The 18,404-nt window shown below is 58.2% G+C and overlaps 1 protein-coding gene across 1 annotated transcript; it reads right to left on the reverse strand.

Moving 5' to 3' along the window:
* Positions 1–948: 948 nt before the first annotated feature.
* FAM83G (family with sequence similarity 83 member G) lies at positions 949–18,404 on the reverse strand. The gene is made up of 5 exons (XM_058849733.1): positions 17,289–18,404; positions 11,049–11,216; positions 7,545–7,669; positions 5,301–6,747; positions 949–2,098 (listed from the first exon to the last, which is right to left on the reverse strand). The coding sequence occupies exons 1-5, from the start codon at positions 17,781–17,783 to the stop codon at positions 1,679–1,681; spliced, it is 2,655 nt and encodes an 884-aa protein (XP_058705716.1). The 5' UTR covers positions 17,784–18,404; the 3' UTR covers positions 949–1,678.

Here is an 18,404-nt window from a genome sequence, read left to right on the forward strand (position 1 = left end):
TAGCTGGCGCCTGGATAAACCGAGCGCTGGAGAGGGGCCAGGGGTTCTTGCACAAGAGCAGGAGGAGTTCCCAAATGCTGAGTCCCTGTGAAACACAGGAGCTTGGACTGAGGGGGAATAGGGTGGGTGATGCCCCTTTGCCAGCCCCCCAAAAGCCTCAGGTCAGGGGGATGAGCTGGGATGAGGACAGGCCTGGAGGATGGTCACAGAAATGGGAGTGCTGCTCTCAGGCAGGACGGGACAGCACAAGAGGATGAATGCTTGGAAATCGGGATTTGCTCAAGCTGGGCTTGATGGTGACCCCAGTGCCTGATGCCTGAGGGATCTGCACTTGTTCTAAAGACAGCAGCACTCGTGGGCACGGTCCTGAGAGAGGGAGACTGCCCAGGAGCACATTCCCACCTCATCCTGCTGCCCTGCTGGAGGGGACAGAGCACAGGGTCTGGACCGCAGGGATGGAAGGGATCCAGGATGTGGCAGCAGGACCTGTTGTGGGGAATCCACCAAGGGATACTCTTCCCTTTGTCTCTTCCCTCCATGAGGCCTCTGGAGCCTCCTCTCCTCTCCCAAGCACCAGCAGCTGCCGTGGGTTTGGGGGTGCCAATGCCCTCCCTGCTCGTATCCCAAGGCTGCTGCGTGGGTGGCCGTGGGGTGTGGGGTGGGTGCCTCCCATCCCTCCCTCCAAAAAGTGATGCCTCTGGCTCCAAAATTCTCCTGCTGGAGGTGCCAGGGGAGCTGCAAGGAGGGTTCAGTGCCCCCCAGGAGCTGGGAGGAGGTGGGGAGCCAGGGCAGAGCCCAAGGCTGGCTGGCAGTGGAGCGCGGGACTCTCTTGCAAGGGCTTGTTCATGGCACATATTCCTCATCAGGGCTCAGGCTCAGACCTTGGGTCCCATTTCCTAGGAAAAATGCAGTGAAAAGGGGCTTCTTTTGTTACTTTTCTTTTACTGGTTGCTGGAGGTTTGGGGATGGGAGCACATGGGGGTGCTGGGGAAATGCTTGGGTGGGGGGTTAGAAAATATTTAGCTGGACATTTGTGCCAAGGCACCTTGAGCTGCAGTTTATTGAGTCCAAGGCCACCTAATCTTGCATTTTAATAGTCTTAGGCGAGGTTCTCCTGCCGTGGGACCAGGGAGCTTTAATGAACAGGTTGCTTTTTTACAGTACAAGGTTAAAAGAGGTGGGTCCCTTGAGGAGTCTTTGTCCCGGGACACGGCTCACCCTCCGAAGGGAGGGCAGACTGCAGTGGGACCTGCTGTGCAAAATGGTAACAGAAGTCTCTTAAATAACCAGAAGAAAAACACCATCAGGGACGATCCCTCCCTTTCCAGGCAGCATTCTGGGTGAAGGAGCTGGCTGGGTTTTGCCAGCTGATCTCACAGACCGCTGGGTTTCGCTCCAACCCGCTCCCCAGCGATGCTTTCCAGCTTTTAACGGGATCGGAGCTCACCCCAACCTGGAGGAGGCGTCCAAGATCGTCCCCAACACTCCCTGCCACCTGCCCAGGGTGGATGCTGTGCACCTCTTCCTGGACCCTGGACAGGGAAGCCTTTTGGGCTGTCCATCGTGGCCATGTGGTACCGGTGCACCGACCAGGTAAATGTAAACAAGAACCCCCTGCCCCAAGGAAGGCGGCGGCGCCTGGGCTCCACCAGCTCTGCAAGGCCACCATCACCAGCCCCTACTGCTCCTTCTGGCCCGTGGTCTCCTGGGGCTGCTTTTTGGAGTCCACAGAAGCACCCTGGGCCCCTGCAACCTTGTTCTTGAGGTGCTTGGACTGGGACAGTTTGGAGAGCGGGATGCCCAGGGGTGTCCTCATCTCCTCGGCTGGCTTCTGGCTCTCGGGCAGGGAGGTGAAGCGTTTGCCTGACGCTCTGGGGTTGTTTTGGGGCACGTGGCCGGGTGCTGTGGGCTTGCTGGGGCTGAAGGTTTTGCTCTGCCAGTAGGGCTGGCTGCCTGCAATGGTCTTTTTGGGTTCTGCTCCCTCCCCTCTGTACTTGGCAGCCCCGAGGGGTTTCTCGTGCGTCGGGGAGCAGGAGATCTCCTTGCCCGGCTCTCTGCCCGCCGGGGTCCGGGGCCGGTAGCGGTAGATGTGCGTCCCCTGTTTGGGAAAGAGCAGAGACAGAGGTGAGCTCTGGCTGTTGGAAGGATGCTGCTCCCTGCAAGGCCAGCTCCTCACCTGCCTGTGCCAGGTGTGCTCATGGACAAACCCCTCTGTCCCTTGGTCCCTTGCCTAAATTCAGTGGTGGCTCAAAACTGCCTCAAATATTAACCATAGCTGCTCTGACTCCTGACTGTGGTACCAAACGCTCCAACACTCCCAGCAGCCACTTCCCAAGCAGCCCTGGCAGTCTGGAGGCTGTCCCGAGCCAAGTTCCTCCTGCCTGGAAATCCAGGACAAGGCATCTCAACACCTTCTCTCCAGCAGCAGCCCAAACATCCACTTCAATCATCTCAGCCCTCGTGTCAGGCCCAAAGAGCATTCAGCCATCCAGACCCAGCCTGTGGGATCTGATCCTGCCAGGATCAGATGAAAGGATGGAGGGTTGGGAGAGGAGGTGGGATCAGGAGACAACAGCGAGCTGCAACACCACTGCGGGGGTGGCTCTGGTTATCTGGGTTGAGACACACGTTTGGCTCGGGTCTGAGCACCATTAACCTCAATTCTGGACTGGGTAAGGCCATCACACATGACTGTGGCCAGATGTTTATCACCCCTCTGGGTGTGCCCGATTGCACCTGTGTGGAGGTACCAGGGAGGTGGGACCTGCTGAGCCAAGGTGCTGATGGCAGGAGGAGCTGGGGCCAGGAGGCTGCAGAGCTGGCTGTGCCAACCTGCCCTGCCTCTGCCATCGCCCTCACCGTGCTGCTGCTGGCACCAGCCCGATTGTCAGGCAGTCCCAATGTCCCAAAGGCCTCCCTGGAGCTGTCACCTGCTGCTGTGACCAGGAGGGCTGTGTTAAAGCAGTTTAGCTTAGGTAGTCCGAGATTGATTTAATTAGGTTCTTAAAATCAGTGTCAAGGTCTGAGATGGCTTCAGGTGAGAAGGATTAGGGATTATTTAGCTTTTCTCCCTCTGAGCTCATCATGTGCCTGAGCTGGGTGGTGGCTCCTGTGGCTCCTGACTTTCTCTGGCTCTTGGGAAGAAGTTAAGCCATGGCTTTCCCAAGTATCCCACCCCAGGAACCAACCCTGTCCCTCCTGCCCACCAGCAGAATGAGGCAGTGCTTGCTCAGCAGAGCCTGAATCCTGCTGGGTGCTGAGCACTTCTCCGGGAGCCTTTGGAGAGACTCTGAGCTCTTTCAAATCAGCAATTCCTACGGATGTTGCCCATTTAAGAGGGATTGAGCCACCCCATCAAAGCCCAAGGGGCGGCTGTGTTGTGGATGGACACGGCTTGGCCAGAGCTTTGGGGTGTGATGGTTTGAGTGGAGCTGTGGGAGGAGGAGGAGGAGGAGGCTGGACTCGGTTTCCATGTCATTGTGGGCACTCTTTTGGGAGGAGATTGGACAGAAGGGGCAAGAGGGGTGGGATGGTGGTGGGGAATGGCTGCTCCTGGCTGGAGGAGGATGTGCTGCTGTGGTTACACTGGGCTGTGTCGGTGCTACGGGGTAACCCCAGCCCGTTACTGCTCCGGAGAGAAACCCCACTGTGGGTTGGGTGCACGTCCCCACCGCTTTTGGGCCTGACACCCAGCAGCTCCAGCATCTGGGATGCAGTTAGGCCAGCAAGAGAAGATGAGGAATAGATGTTGGTGCTGCTCAGCTCTCCTGCCTGGAGTCATCTCTCTGCTAAAAGACATCTCTGCTAAAAGACATCTCTGTCTTTTAGGGACAGGAGAGGACCCAGGTGTCCCTGGCGCTCTCCTCGAGCCTGCTGCACATCCAGGTGTGAATGGGGCTGTGTATTTAGGGAAGGTGATTTCCAGAGAGAAACTGGGAGAGGAACTGGATTCCATGACATGGAAAACATGATGGTTGCCCTGAGTGAGCCTCCACCTGTGTTTTGGGCTCTGCTGGGCAATGGGCCAGCACCTAAGAAGAGTGGACCCAGAAAAAGAAATATATATTTGGGAGAACTGACAGTGATTTCTGTCAGATTTGAGTTTTCAAGAGTCAATCAAGGGTTACTTCGATTTATTGTTTTTACAGATGAGAGAAAGTCTTCCCTGCACCTCTCCACTGAGTGCTGGCTTTCCTAACCCTGATGCTGTGCTAATTATCTGCCTCTCATCAAAGGGCCAGAACAAGTTATTGCAGGAACACCAGCGTACCCAGCCGTCCCCAGCAAGGTGGCACCTGGGTCACACAGCATCAAAGAGCTCGATGCTCCTTGCCCTGCAGGGCTCGGGGGTATTTGATGTGCAGGGATTAAAGCTCTGAGCTCCCTGTCACTGGCTGGGAAGGGAGAAGCAAGTGGACTCTGGGATAGTAAATTTAATTCCCTGTAAATACAGATCAGATGCTCAGCTGGGGTAACCTCGGGCAGTTTCAGTGATTTCAGCTGCTGGTTTCGCCCTGGGGGTTTGAATGTCCCAAAAACAGCAGGCGGGGAGCCTTGAGAAGCCAGAATGCTTGGCAGAGGTGCAAGAGGCTGCAGAGCTCGGGTGGGAATGGGGGGATCACAGTGTCATCACCCCTGGATGGGACAATGTGGTGGGGATGGCTGCTGTGACCTCGTGCTCCCGGCAGTGGGATCCTGGCAGGCTCCCCGTGGAATTGCAGCAGGGTGACAAAGCCTGGCGTCACTCCTGGATCAGCCACAAAGCTGCTGACTGTGGCACTTGCCCACAGAGGTTGCTGTCCCTGTTCCTCCGCTGTCTTGCTCTGCCTAATTATGTGTCCGAGCGCTTTCCCTTTGATGCTAATCACCCTGGCAAGGCGCAGGAAAACAATCCTGGGAAGGACACGCCTGCACGCACAGCCTGTCCCCAGCTGGGTGTGATGCCGCTGCGGATGGAGCCCAGCGAGTCCCAACACATCTGTACAGCTGTGCCCGGAGCCGCTGGGCTGTGGGATGATCTTCAATCCCCAAAACCTTTAGCAGCCATCCCCATGGCTGGACAGCAAGAGCTGTGGCGTGGCCACCACGTCTTTGGCCACCGCTTGGGTGGCCATGGCCACGTGCAGGGTGTTATTCTCCCGTTTGGGAAGTCTGATCTCAGCATCTAGGACAACGCCAAAGGTCGGGATGACGCCAAAACTCGGGATGACACCACACCTCGGTTGAGCTGACTGGGTCACCTCCAGGTTTGCAAACCTCTGTAGGGTAGAGAAACATAAGGTTACAGCAGGAAGTCCTACCTGGGCGGCACTGCTGGGGTAGGAGCTGTTGCCATCCAGGATGTTGCGGGGCAGCATACGCCTGATCTCCACGGCGTTGCTCCTCCTCTTCGTCATGTCCTCCAAGCGCAGGTGCTTCAGGGAGGGGAGGCTGCCCAGGGGGCTGATGAAGGTGCCCCGGCTGATATGAGGGTCACTGAGCTTCCTCTGCATGGGCAGGATCTCCCCGTTGTGGGTGACGTCCGAGTTGGTTCTCCGGAGGGGCCCGTAGCGATCCCTCACCTCGAAGTACTCGTCGGAGATGGAGGAGGCGTTGGAGCGGCGGTAGCTGTGGTCAGCAGAGCTGCTGGAGTAGCTCTCCTGGTCGCTGAGGGTGATGTACTCCTCTTCCTCCTCTTCCTCCTCTTCTCCCAGCCCGTTGTGGGTGCAGGGAGGCCCTTTGTCCTCCTGTGGAGCTGCCACTGGCCGCTCTGGCTGGAGGTGGCAGGTCTCCATGGAAGCCCGGTTGGGTTTCTCCTCCCGCTCCTGCTTCACACCCGTGTGGTCGGCCAGGGGTGGCCGAGTGTCACCCTCCAGGGCAGTGCTTCTATCACAGCTCGTGACAACTTTGGTCATGAGGACACCAACGGGGACGGTCCTTGGCTTTGGAACTGGAGGCTTGACGTCCTCCAATGCCTCCTCCTGTGGCTTCAAATGGTGGCCCAGCGGTGAAGAGGCAAATGTCCCCACTTGCCTCGTTGTCCAGCTGACGCTTTCGATGGGGCTGGTAGTGGGGGCTGCAGGAGCTTCCACGGGGGGCTGTGGGATCTGTCTGTGGCCGGGGGACAGCAGAGGCAGCTCCTGGTCTGAGTTCTTCCTGGCCTCCATCTCCCTGTTCTTCAGCATCTGCCGGTGCTGGGCGCTGGCCTGGGAGACGTCGCAGACTTTGATGCGGTTCATCTGCGACAGCTTCACGTTCTTGACCTTGGGGTCAATGATGTTGATGTAGCCCAGGACTTCGCTCCCCGGCTCGGGGTCAGGCTCCACCCAGGTGGGCAGGTAGTCAAACATGTTGGCTTTCTCCAGGTTCAGGAGGCCGGGGTGGATGAGCAGGGAGAGGTCAGCCCCGTCACCGTGCCGCTCGCCCCCCTGGCCCTCGGGAGGTGCTTTGCCTTTGTTGTCAGTCTTCTGGTTTTTGTCCTGGTTCTCGGATGAGGTTTTGCTGATCTGGTCGGCGCTCTTGGCCTTCACCAGGGCGTATTTGGGGTTTATCAGCTTCTTCACCACGGCGTTGGCGGGGGTCACCGGCACCACGGAGGGCAGCGTTACGGGCTCGGGTTCGGGCTCCTCGCCCATGGAGATGGACTTGAGGCTCACCCCCTTGGACATGAGGTAGAGCTCCTGGAACTGCTTGTCAAACGCCTCCACCACCTGGCCCGAGAGGACCGTGATGACGTTTCGGTCCGTCCTCGCCGCGGACCAGGTGAAGCTGGAACAGAAACACATTGGAGACTCTCTGAGCACTGGTAAATAACACCTCACCCCAGCCCTGGCCTTCCCCGGGGGACCGATGGTGCCAGCAGGGACATGATCTCACTGTAAACATCAATAATAATAATAATGGCACTGACAAAATAGCTCCCAGCCCAAATTAGAGCAAAGGGTTGAAGTCGTGAGCGCAGTGGGACTTGAAGTAAAAATAAAAGGTATTTGCAGTGGGTCAGTTTTTCACCTTAGTGTTGGTTACTTTTCCTGTCTCAGTTTGGGTTTATTAAGAAAAGTGACTCCTAAGTGGATGTGCTATTTGTTATGGCCAGAAAGGAGGAAATGTTTCAGCTCCATGTTTATAAAACTTGCCTTTTAGACCTGAAACCTGATCAGGGCTGGTCTGTTTCTACCAAAGGAAGTTTTCCTTTGAACAAACTGAAATAGAGCTTGTGTAGGAGATTGACTGGAGAAGCTGAGGCTGGTGGGAGAGTTGGGACCAGCTGTGGTTTGGTGCTTTGGTCCTTCCTTGTGCTCATCAGCACAGAAACACTTGGTGTGTCCCACCACCTCCAAGAAGGGTGGGTGTCCTAGACCTGGTGGTGTAGGGAGTGAGGGAAACCCTCCCAAATACTCCAGAAGTGGGAAACACTCCAAATCTCCTTGGAAAAAATCATCTCCCAGTTTAGGAGGAGGAGAGCAAGTCTGGCAAGGGGTCCTGGAGCCTTGGACCACGTGGGTTCACACCGATCCTTTGACTGACCCCTCCATGGGCTGGGAGGGGAGATGTCACAGATTTACCTGTAGGAGCCACACATGGCTCGATCCCCGTCCACAAACATGAACTTCTGGGCCAAAGCCCCCTTGAACTTGGTGGCCGAACGGGTGAAGAACTCGGTCCCTCCGGTGCTGCGGACGCGCAGGTTCTGCAAGGCAGGGGCGGAGGTGTGAGCAGGAGTGAGGAGCAGCTGTGAGAGCATCTCCCACCCCTCCAAGAGCTCCATCCTCTGGATGCTCCACAGCCCCTCTGAGGAGCGGGAAGGTTCCTCACGGCCGGCTCAGAGGAGCCCACAGCGATGGGGAGATAAAGCAACTCGCCCAAGGCCATGCAGTGAGCCGTGGACTCGGCTTGGAGAGTTTCCTGCTCTGCCCATGTGCCAGGCTGTGTTTGGCAGCTCCTGAACCCGGTGCCACCGGTGTCCGTGGGCGAGGGCTGTGTGGTGGCGCTGCCAAGAGCTCCCCAGCTCCTGCAATCCATGCAAATGCCACCATGGGAGAGGAGGTTCCACACCTGCTCCCAGCAGGAGATCTGCAGAGGGTTTCAGGGGGAGGTGGTGACCCCAGGACAGCCCACCTGGACCTGCTGGCAGTGGGTTTGTCCTTCCCCACACTCCCCCTTTGCTCTGCTCCTAAATTTGGGCATCTAGTCCTGTTTGTAGGGGCTGGTGGGAAATCAGGCAGTGGGGAAACATCTTCTCACCCTCGGGAGATGAAACCTGGTGATGTGGGAGCGGGTCCCTGGAGTGTGGAGCTGGGTGTCCTCCCCAGGGAACCCAGTGATGCAGGGGCAGCCCTGGCTCCGTGAGAATGATTTTTTTGGGTTTTTTTTTTATCCCCAGTCTGGCTCCTGTCTCCAGTGTCTCCATGGAGGGCACTGGCACATTCCACAGCAGAGCAGATAGCATCTCCCAGGGCAAATGGGCTCCTTTTGGGTGGGGAGAAAATATTTTCTTAAGAAAGCACCTGCATTCCTCCTGCTCCTGCTGGGATGTTGGTAATGCTGTTGCAAAAGGCTCTGTGTCATCACTGGGTCATGCCCTCCGTGACTGTTTTATTGTGTGTTTTGTTTTGTTTTTTAAAGAAAAGCATCAAAAATTTGTCTTCCCCTCCTCCAGCCTTTCTCCTCTGCTTCCCTGGGCTCTCCTCTCTCCCTGGAGACCACGAGCAGGCACAGTGGAAGCCCAGGTGCACCCCTAGCCCCTGCTCCCCCATGCCTGGCAGGAAAATCCAGTGCAGATGATGTGGAAGCAACAGCTTTCCTGACTGTGTTTCCAGGGAAGTTCCACACACTGAACAGAGAAGGTTTGGGGGGGAACTTTTTGTGAATTTTGTGTTTTTCATAGCATTTCCCTTTTTGCCTGCTGTGGCTGGGGCGAAAGTGGTGCTGAGCACCCTAAATTCTGTTGGTGCTGTGCTGAGGGGGCTGGGAACTGGCTGGTGAGCAGGCTGGGATGGCAATTCCCATCCCTGTCCCGTGTTATCCCCACTCCTGGGGCTGCTCAGGGAGCAGTGACACCCACGGCTTCACCCTCTGCCCACCACCCACTCGGAGCCCACCTTCACCCAAACTCAAGGAGCAGCTCTGGGTTTCTCTCAGGGAACAACGCTCCTGCTGCTCGTCCCTTTTCCTCCTGGCCTATCACTGCTGCTAAGTAAAATCTGCTTCTTTAATCGCTGCCAAGGCAGCGGGATGGGTGAATCACTCCCCAGGCAGCCCTTGCTCAACGCAGCGCCCGCCTTGCCCGAGCCGGTCGCTGATTTCCAGCGGCGGCACCGAGATAACGAGAGACGTTTCGGTGACATCTCCCGCCTTACGAAGCAGCTCCCAGACTCTGCCCTACTTTCCTCACCTCCTCCTGCATCCCCTGCCAGCGAATTGGCTGCAATATGTGGCAAATCCCAACTTCCAGACATTTGCCGAGCTCTGCAGATGTTCTCCTGCTTTTCCAGTCCAGCCACCGGGCTGCTAATGCAGGAAAACACCGGAGCGCGTCAGCGCTGGCTTTTCTGGTCTTGAAGCGGCAGCAGCCTGCGGGATCCCAGGCTCTGCAGGGAGCTTGGACGCAGGGAAAAGCTGGGCTGTGTTTGTTTTAATTGTTGGGAGCAGCAATTAAGCCCGGCTGGGCACGGCAGATGGGGAAGGTGCGAGGCTTGGCCGGCCGGCGCTCCCTGCGAGGGGGTCCCCGAGCTCAGCCCCTCACCTGGTGCCGCCAGGTGTGAGGCTGTCGTGGCTCCTACGTGTTCCTGCTCAGCCAGGGGCTGGCTCTCACCGTAAGCAAATCTGGGGAGCTTGCCCGGGCACGGGCCTGCCCGGCGGGTGTTTGGCAGCGGGCACGCGGCCGGCTGACGTCAGGAGCGGCAACATCGCTGTTCTGCCAAGCAACAGGCGAGGCTGAGCCATCGTGGGGGGGTCTGCAAGCCCCCAGTGGGGCTGTGGGGATGCTCAGGTGTGTTTGCATCCGATGCTGGTGATGGGAGCGCTGTGCCCGGGGCAGAGCCTGGAACTGTCCTGTGGCTGGAGTGAGGATCCCCGCTCTGGCTGCTGCTCCTGAGGCTGAAATAATCCCCTGTCCTCTCCTCTGTCCCTTCCTCTGCCTTTCCATGAGCACTGTGATGGGTGATTTTCTCTGCACCCCTTACTCACACAGGGACGCGGAAGGGGAATCCCAGAATCACTTGGGTTGGAAGGGACTTTAAATCCAACCCCCTTCCATGGGCAGAGACACCCTAAACTAGACCAGGTTGCTCCAAGCCCCACCCAACCGACCCCTGCACTGACAGGCATCCCCCTTGTCCTTCGCCTTCCCTGGTTTTCCATGGGATTCGTGCCCAGGAGCGATTCCATGTGCACCCATGGCCGGAGAAGGCGGCATGTGCGGGCAGGTCAGTCCCTCCAGCGTGCACTGCCCAGCACACCCAGAGCAGTGAGGGCATCCTTGGCAGCTGCCAGGGCCTCAGGCAGCGTGGGAGCCTCCCTGCTCCGCTCCCGGCCCTGTGCTGGGGTGGAGGCTCCGGAAAAGGGGAAAATCGAGTTTTTAATTCCAGCCTCTGACTTGCGGGACAGCGCGAGAAGGGCCGGCGGCCGCTGCTGCCGGTCCTGCCCCTGGGGCAGCAGCAGGCAGGGAGCTGCTGACAGCACCGACCTGGCCCTGGCACAGCATCTGCTGCTCCCTCTCTCTTGGCTGCTCGCTCCTCGGGGGGAGCTGAGCCCTCAGGTTTGCCCTGTGCCCACCCAGAGCTCCTGTCCCAGTCCCAGCACTGGCTGGGTACCAGCAGCTCCCCCGGGCTTTCTGCATCCAGCTCTGCTGCAAATCCACATCCCCGCCTCTCACCCATCACCCTCCATCCTGCTGCTCCCGAATTTGGGCATCACCTCCAGATTTGGCTACAGGAAAAATGGACTAAACTCTTCCAGCACTGGGGGTTGTGATTGCCCAAGACAGGAGGGAGCAGAGATGGTAACTCTGATTATCTCCCTGCGTTTGGAGGAGGTTCCATAGCTCCAGACCCTCGGGCCATCCCTACCTTCAAGTGTCCAGCGTGCATGTGGGCTCGCTCACACATCTGAAGGAAGTGCTTCACATTGGTCTCATCCAAAATGATGTAGACTCCCACTTTCCTCTTGAAGCCGGCGTCCAGGAGGTCCTTGAAGATGTCCACGTCGGTGAACATGTCCATGACCACGGCGATGACCTGGAGAGGGGAGAGGAGAGGTGAGTCTGGGGAGTGTGGCCAGGGACAACCCAAGGTACAGTCAGCGCTTGTTTTGTGAGAGCCAAAGCAAAGTGCTCCCTGTAGGAGGCTGGAATTTGGGGAGCCCGGGACTGGCCCCAGCTCCAGACAGCCTGAGGATGGAAAGTCCTCCCATTCCTCTGCTGTCCCTGTGGAAAGTTTGATCTCCAGGAGAGGTAGATGTGGCACTTGGGGACATGGTTTAGTGGTGGCCCTGGCTGTGCTGAGTTAATTGTTGGACTTGATGGTCTTTGGATGTTTTTTCCAACCCTAACCATTTCAGTGGTGATCCACAGCATAATCTACTGATGAAAAACCGGTTACTGAAGGTGAATCTAACTTCCCTGACTTTAACAGGCTCCACAAAATTCAGTCCAGCTTCTGGCTGAGAAGCTTGGTGTCCCTCTGCTGCCAGCATTGCAGGGAGCATCAGAAAGGGAGACCTTTGATGCACAATGATCACAGAATTGTTGAGGTTGATCAAGACCTGCAGGATCATCACTGAGTGGTGTGTCCATCTGTCCTGGTCTCACTGCTCAGCCCTGGGTGCTGCTCCTGCTGCACAGCATCCCTCCTTCCCCCCAGGCTGCAGGGAAGGAGCAGGGCAGTGACAGCTGTGTTTGTCACATCTCACTGATATTCACAGGCTGGAGCTGCCTCTGTACCCAGGGAGTTTGCTGCTCTCCCAACCACAGGTGGGGCTGAGAGGAAAATGGGAATTTCACTGGAATGCCTGCCTGGGCACCAAAGGTCGCTCTGTGCCCATGGGTGATGATTTCCTGGTGATGGCATCACCTGTGGCGGTGAGTGGCAGCTCAGGGGATCTGGAGGCAGCTGAGCATCCCAGGGCAGCTCCACAGGGATTTCTGCCTCCCCTCACCCCAGGGAAAAGGCACCAGGGTGCTGTCACTGCCCCGTGGTTGGGAAGCTGGCAGCGCTCCCATCCCTGTGGCTGCTCCTGGGAGGTGCCCTGGGCTGGGGACAGGTGGGTGCTCTTGGCCACTTGCCCTTCCAGGAGGGCCCTGCTGGCCACGGCACGTGGCTGAGCCAGGGAGGACACCAGGGAGACCCCAGGGTGCTCCTCCCTCAGGAAGGAAGGGATTGGGATGGTGCTGGGTGCTTGCACACTCAGACACGTCCAGAGCTCTCAAAGCACCGAGCTGCCTTTTAATTAGTTTTGTGCCACAGGACGTGGAGAGCTTTAATTAAGCAGAGGATTGTTATGACAGTGCTGGCTCTTCCCTTCCTTTTCTGCAGGCGATGGGGGGAAGAGCGAGGCTGTGTGGGGAGCCCCAGCCCTGCTGTCCCTGATGCCACGCTGGTGTCCCCAGCCCTGACCACACAGGAGTGTTTTGGGAGATGTGAACCAGGTGACGGGGCACTTCATGGCTTTGCCACTCGATTTTAACTGAATTCCCAATTATCCTCACCTGAGAGCCTCTCCCCAGGCTTTGCTGTGAAAGGCTAAATCCTCACTCCCTTGTGCACCCACTCATGCATTTTGCTCATCCTTGGCTTGGTGGGGAAACTGAGGCAGGATTGGCATGGATGCAAAGTGGGACAGGTTCAAAGCTGCTCTGGGAGCTCTGGGCTCGGATTTGCCCTGTTCAGCAAGAAACTGGGGAGGAGCTGAGCTGTTTTCCATCAGTCCTGGGTAAGGGACACCTCTGGTGGGACAGTGTGTGCCTGGCTTGAGGACGAGGGTTTGGTGGCAGAGGGTTTGGTGGCAGAGAGTTTGGTGGCAGAGGGTTTGGTGGCAGAGGGTTTGGTGGCAGATGATTTGGTGGCAGAGGGTTTGGTGGCAGAGGGTTTGGTGGCAGATGATTTGGTGACAGATGATTTGCCTCTGACCCTGGTGCTCATGTCACTTCACCTGTGTGCTGTGTTTTCCCCAGGAAAAGCTGAGCACTTGTAAAATGGGGATGAGAACAGCGCTGACCTTCATTTTGAAGGGAAAAGAACATTTTTCCCACTGTGGCCCCAGCAGTGCCGAGGCCTTGGCTCGCAGCTGAGGCTCTGAAGGAGCGAGGGAGCTCTGCAGGGCTGTGGCCAGGGCACTGTCCCCATCCCCAGCCCTGCAGGGCACTGCAGGGAAGGCAGCCCAGCTCTCACCCACTTGCCCAGGTTTTGAAGCCAATTCCTCCTGCTCAGCTGGTGCATCCTGTCACTGCTCAGCTCCTGCTCCCTCCCCACCGCGTCTTGCCTGCAGGACAGGCTTGGCCCCGGTTTGTCACCGGGATCTCACGCCAATGTGCCAACACTGGCCTGGCATCAGGCGGGCAGGAGAGCGAGGGCGGCGCTGGCAGCGCTCCCGATGCCATGACTGTCCTTTTCTGGGTGAAATCTGCTGCTGGCCTTGAGCCCTGGGATGCCAAACACTGGCACAGGGATAATCTGCAAAGAATGGAGGCCTGTCTGCTCTGGAGCAGTGAAATCCTGTGTGCTCTTTGCTTCCCAGCTTGGGGAACGGGATAGTCTGGGGCAAGCTGTGCCATCTGTGAGGAGTGAGCTTGTCCCTTGTCCCTGTCACCCCTGCCAGGGCAGTGCTGGGTGCTGGGACATTCCCTTCTGCTGCTGTGTCACCCCAGGAAGCTTTGCTGTCCCTTTGCCGTTCTCCTGGAGGGTGCAGAGGAAATCAGCCCTAAATCTGCAGCTCCCAATGCCCACACAGGTGAAGCTGGGATCCCAGGAGCTGCCAGAACCCCTCAGATTCAGCAGATGTGCAGGTCCCCAATCCCTGAGGAACAGCGAGTGTTGTATCCCCCTGGACACTGGGCAGAAGCTGTTGGGATTTTTTGGAACAGCTTTGATGAGCACATAAACTGCAGGATCATGTTTTATAGAGGAAGTTGCAGCTCTTTATTGTCTCACTATGAATCATCAGATAATGACTTTTGGGGTGCACCACGTGGGCATTTAATAAATTAGGCAGGCACCGAGGCACAATTAGAGGAAGAGTGTTGGGATGGAGGAGAAGTGGGACAAGTAACATTAATAATTGCTCTCCCCTGTCGACCCTTCCATCCAGGAACGGCAGAGGTTTTGTAAACAGTAATTAATAGGGCCTCCCAACCTTCGCTGGAAGTTGCTCAGGGTAATTACATCACCACAACCCCAACCTGGAACCTCAAGTGAGGAGAGGAGGTCAAAGTCACTGCTCTCTGCAGTGGCTTTGGGCCAAGGTCAATGTTTTCATGCTCTGGTTTCTGGTCAGAGAGAGCCAAGAGGAGAGGAGGGAGATCTTCCTCCCTTCCATCATAGAATCATTTAGGTTGGCAAAGACATTCAGGATTGTCAAGTCCAACCTTGGACCCATCACCACTTGTCAGCAGCCCAGAGCACCGAGTGCCACATCCACAAATTCCTTGGACACCTCCAGGATGGGGACTCCAAACCTTCCTGGGCAGCCCCTTCAAGAGCCTGACCACCCTTTCCGTGAGGAAATTGTTGCTGATGTCCAGCCTGTGAACTGTGCAGCCTGAGGGGATCTGCAGCAAGGAAGAGGCGGCCGTGCCACGGCTCATCCTGGTGACAATCTTGGGGGTGAAGCTGCCGGTGCCCCACATCCCTCACCACCCCCTGCTCGCTGGCCACAATGGGGTTTTCAGGGAGAGCAGGGACGTGGCCACAGGATCCTGCCTCTCCTTTCTCCCATTCATTCCCAGAAAGAGGAGGGGATCATTTGCATCTCCCTCTCTGGCACGCCTGGCTTTGAGGCTCTGAGCTCGGCAGCATTTGGCCTCGTTCCTGCCAGCACCAGGGCTCCTCTGAGCCTCAGAGCGGCCTCACTTCCCTGGCCTTCCTCACCCCAGGAACACTGACAGTGCTCCCCAGGGCTCTGAACCTCGGCCTTTGCCCTCCTGGCTGTGGGACAGCGACTCACACGGTGGCGTTTGGGGGTGGCACCGGCAGCGCTGCAGAGAGAGCGTCTGGGACAGGTCTGGAGCAAGGGTCATCCTCTGGCAGGGAGCTGGGAACCTCTCCCAAGCCTTTCCTTTGATGGAGAGCACTTCCACTGCCTGGTGCGAGTTGGGCAGGGATCTCCCCAGGGAGGACAGAGCACATGGACAGTGTTTGTGACATCTGGTGGTGGCAGCAGGATGGTCCCTTTGTCCACTCTCAGCTTCCTCAGCCAAACCCTTTCACCTCTGAGCTGCTGTGAAGACCTTGAGCCCTGGCAGGAATCAGCAGGGTGGTCTAGCCCAGTGTTCCCCACCCTTAGGAGCACAAGTTGTCACCTGGGCTCCACTGTGTGACAGCAGGCTCAGCCACAGGGGACACATCTGTCCCCAAATACGTGGTGGGAGACCACGGAAGAGCCACACTCTCCAGCCCCTGTAGCTCCTGCCATCCCCAGACCCTGCAGCACGAAGCACTCACCCATCTCTACATTTCCTGAGGCACCAGAAGCTCCAAGCAGGCTCCTGCATGTCACCAGTGGTGTCACCATGGATCATCTCACAATCAGGGACCGTCTGGACGGGGAGGCAGAGCCCAGCCCTGCTCAGGGGTGCCGGTGATGAGCACAGCAGCATCAACCATGGCCAGGTCCCTGTGTCTGGAGAGGCTCCAGGGGAGGTGGGGATGTGCCTGACTCAGCTCCAGGAGCGGAGCAGGGTGTGGGATGACTCAGGAGGAGCCGCTTGCGTGGGGGCAGGTGGGAAGCGGTGAGTAGGCAAAGCCAGGGTTGAGCTGCAAGCCCGAGTCAGAGGCAGCCGGAAAGACCCGAAGATGAGACATTATTTGTTGTGGGATTTGTTGTCCCATCCTCCATCCCATGGGATGTCAGCTCTCCCTTCCCTTTGCCCTCGCTGCAAAGCACTTTGGCGGGGAAAATGTCACAGGTGAGGACAAGTCACCTTGACTTTTGTGAGAGGCCAGAGATGGCTCCTGCTGCCCTGACACCCCCAACAGCCATTCCTGTGATCCTGCCACCTTCAATGTTTTGAGGAATTCATTTTTCTGCCTGAGCTGCTGTGAAGAGGCTCTACTGGCTGCATGTCACAGGTTTCCCTCTCTCCTACAAGGATCTGCAAACCCCAGCATTATCTCTGGTGCAGGTGGATCCCAGCCTGTCCCCTCTGCTCCACAGCTACCCTGGCAAGGTCTCCCCATTTTCCTGCTGGGTTGGGAAGCTCCTTCCTTGGAGTTCTCACGGTACTGGGTGCACAGAACTCAAAGAGCTTCAAAGCACCAAGAAAGCAGCAGGTCCCAACCCCTCCTGCGCTTCCCAGCTGGGTCTGGGTCACTGGGAAAGCCCAGCAACATCTGCCCACCTCTGCTGACCTTCAGCACAGGCCACCACCTCCCTCCTTGGCTGGTCCTCCTGCCCTTGGGATGGCTCATGCATCCCCACTCCCTGCTCCTGCGTTTGACGCCACAGGGAGGACAAGTCTCAACCCAAATCCCTTCAGCATCTGCCCAGCCTTGTCCTGCTCACCAGCTCATCCTTTTCCTCTGACAGCCAGGATGAGCCAGCTCGGAGCACCGCAGCCATCTCGGGCCAGACTGGACCCTCGTGTGGGTCAGTGCCAGACCAGAAGCTCTGACCACAGGGCCACGGAGCGGGCGGATGCTGGACACCAGGACTGACCCCAGGGTCAGTGCTGGGCAGCTGGTGGATGCAGAAGCCAGACCATAATCCCAGGTTCCCAAGTGCTGTCACAGCGGGAATAACGCCCGTGGAGTGGCTGGGACTGTGGGCTCACAGCTGGAGAACCCATTTTTCACAGCTCAGCCCATTCTCCTCCCCAGCAGCTTCCCCCAGAGGCCCGCAGGGACCCTGGGATGAACGGCGCTGCTGTGGGGATATTGGGAAGGGCTGTGCTGCTGCCAGGAGTGCTGAACCAGGCCAGCAGCATCCTCAGCAAAACCCGACCCCCAGATATCGCTCACAAGGAAAAACCTGCACGCTTGGCCCCGCTGCCTCTGCTGGGGCAGAGCTTCCCGCAGGACAGGGATTGCCCGGCTGGGCAGGACTTTGAGCACGACGCCCTGGGGCCAATCCTGCCCCGTCCCCGCGGCGCAGCTCACCTTCTGAGCCTGGCAGATCATCTTCCTCACCACCTCCTTGATGTGCGCCTGGCCCTCGATGGGTGGCTGCATGTACACGGTGGCCCTGGTGACCCCGCGGTAGGCGATGGTCTCGGGCCAGCCCAGGTCCAGCTGCGGGATGGAGCGGTCGGACCTCTGTGGCCAGTACTCCAGGGAAGGGGCCATGTCCTGCTCGTCCCCTTGGCTGTTCCGCTCGCCCTCGCTGTCGCCGGCGCTGCTGCCGTGCCGCGGGATGTACTCGGAGCCGGGGTCGTAGGTCTCCAGCGTGTCCAGGATCTTCTTCAGCTCCAGCTCGGACAGGAAATCCCTGATGTTCTCCCTCTTCAGGACTTCATAGAAGGCGTCGGGGCCGCGGGAGGCCAGTGCCTCCAGGGCCAGGCGTTGCTCCTCGCTGTAGAAGAACTCGGGCTTGGACTCGCTGGACCTCCAGTTGACGTGGCTGTCGTCCAAGCACTGCACCTGGGAGAAAGCCATGGTGACCCCGCTCTCCGGTCCCCTCTCCCGAGGGAGCTCGGTGCCCCCAGCGAGCGCCGGATGTCGGCAATAAATAGGAATTAATTATTCTCCAGTCTTTAAACACACGGTTCGCTTCACCCTCCCCGGCTCAGCGCGCAGCTTGGGGAAGGCACCGCTCCCTTTTCCAAGGGCTCCTGCCACGCCGGAGCTCTTCCTGCCGGGGAGGAGGCTTTGGAGCCTGCCTTGCTCCCGGCCAGAGGGCTCCAGGAGCAAGGAAAACGCGGAGCTTCCCCCAGCAGGAGCTGCAGCCGGCCCCAGGTGTAGCCACACCACCAGGAAGGTCCTTCACCCCCGGCTGCGCTCCCTCCTCATCCTCCGCCCCGCCAAGACAACGCTAACACCGCATAAAATAAAAAGTGGGGAAGAAACAAAGAGGAAAGCGGCTTAGCGCAGGGCGGCCAGGAGCAGGATGTCTCGGCCGGGGTTCCGTGGCGGGTTGTCGCTGCCGGAGGAGCGGGGCAGCCCGGGGGTGGCTCGGAGGCGAACGCTGTGCCCCAGCCTCCTGCGCATCGCTCGGGGCTCGGGGCTCTGCCAGCGCGCAGTGCCGGGGCCGGACAGGTAACAGCAAGAAGTGAAAAG

This window comes from Poecile atricapillus, chromosome 14 (genome assembly GCF_030490865.1).
Source record: "Poecile atricapillus isolate bPoeAtr1 chromosome 14, bPoeAtr1.hap1, whole genome shotgun sequence".
In the NCBI taxonomy this organism is placed as follows: domain Eukaryota; kingdom Metazoa; phylum Chordata; class Aves; order Passeriformes; family Paridae; genus Poecile; species Poecile atricapillus.

What these genes read in the sequence shown, in the direction of transcription:
- FAM83G (XM_058849733.1), bottom strand. Translation starts at nt 17,783, where the DNA reads ATGGCTTTCTCCCAGGTGCAGTGCTTGGACGACAGCCACGTCAACTGG. An exon ending in GCCATGTGTGGCTCCTACAG is followed by an intron (nt 6,748 to 7,544) that starts GTAAATCTGTGA and finishes TTTCTGTTCCAG; the next exon opens with CTTCACCTGGTCCGCGGCGA. An exon ending in ACCCCAGCAGTGCCGCCCAG is followed by an intron (nt 2,099 to 5,300) that starts GTAGGACTTCCT and finishes TTTCCCAAACAG; the next exon opens with GGGACGCACATCTACCGCTA.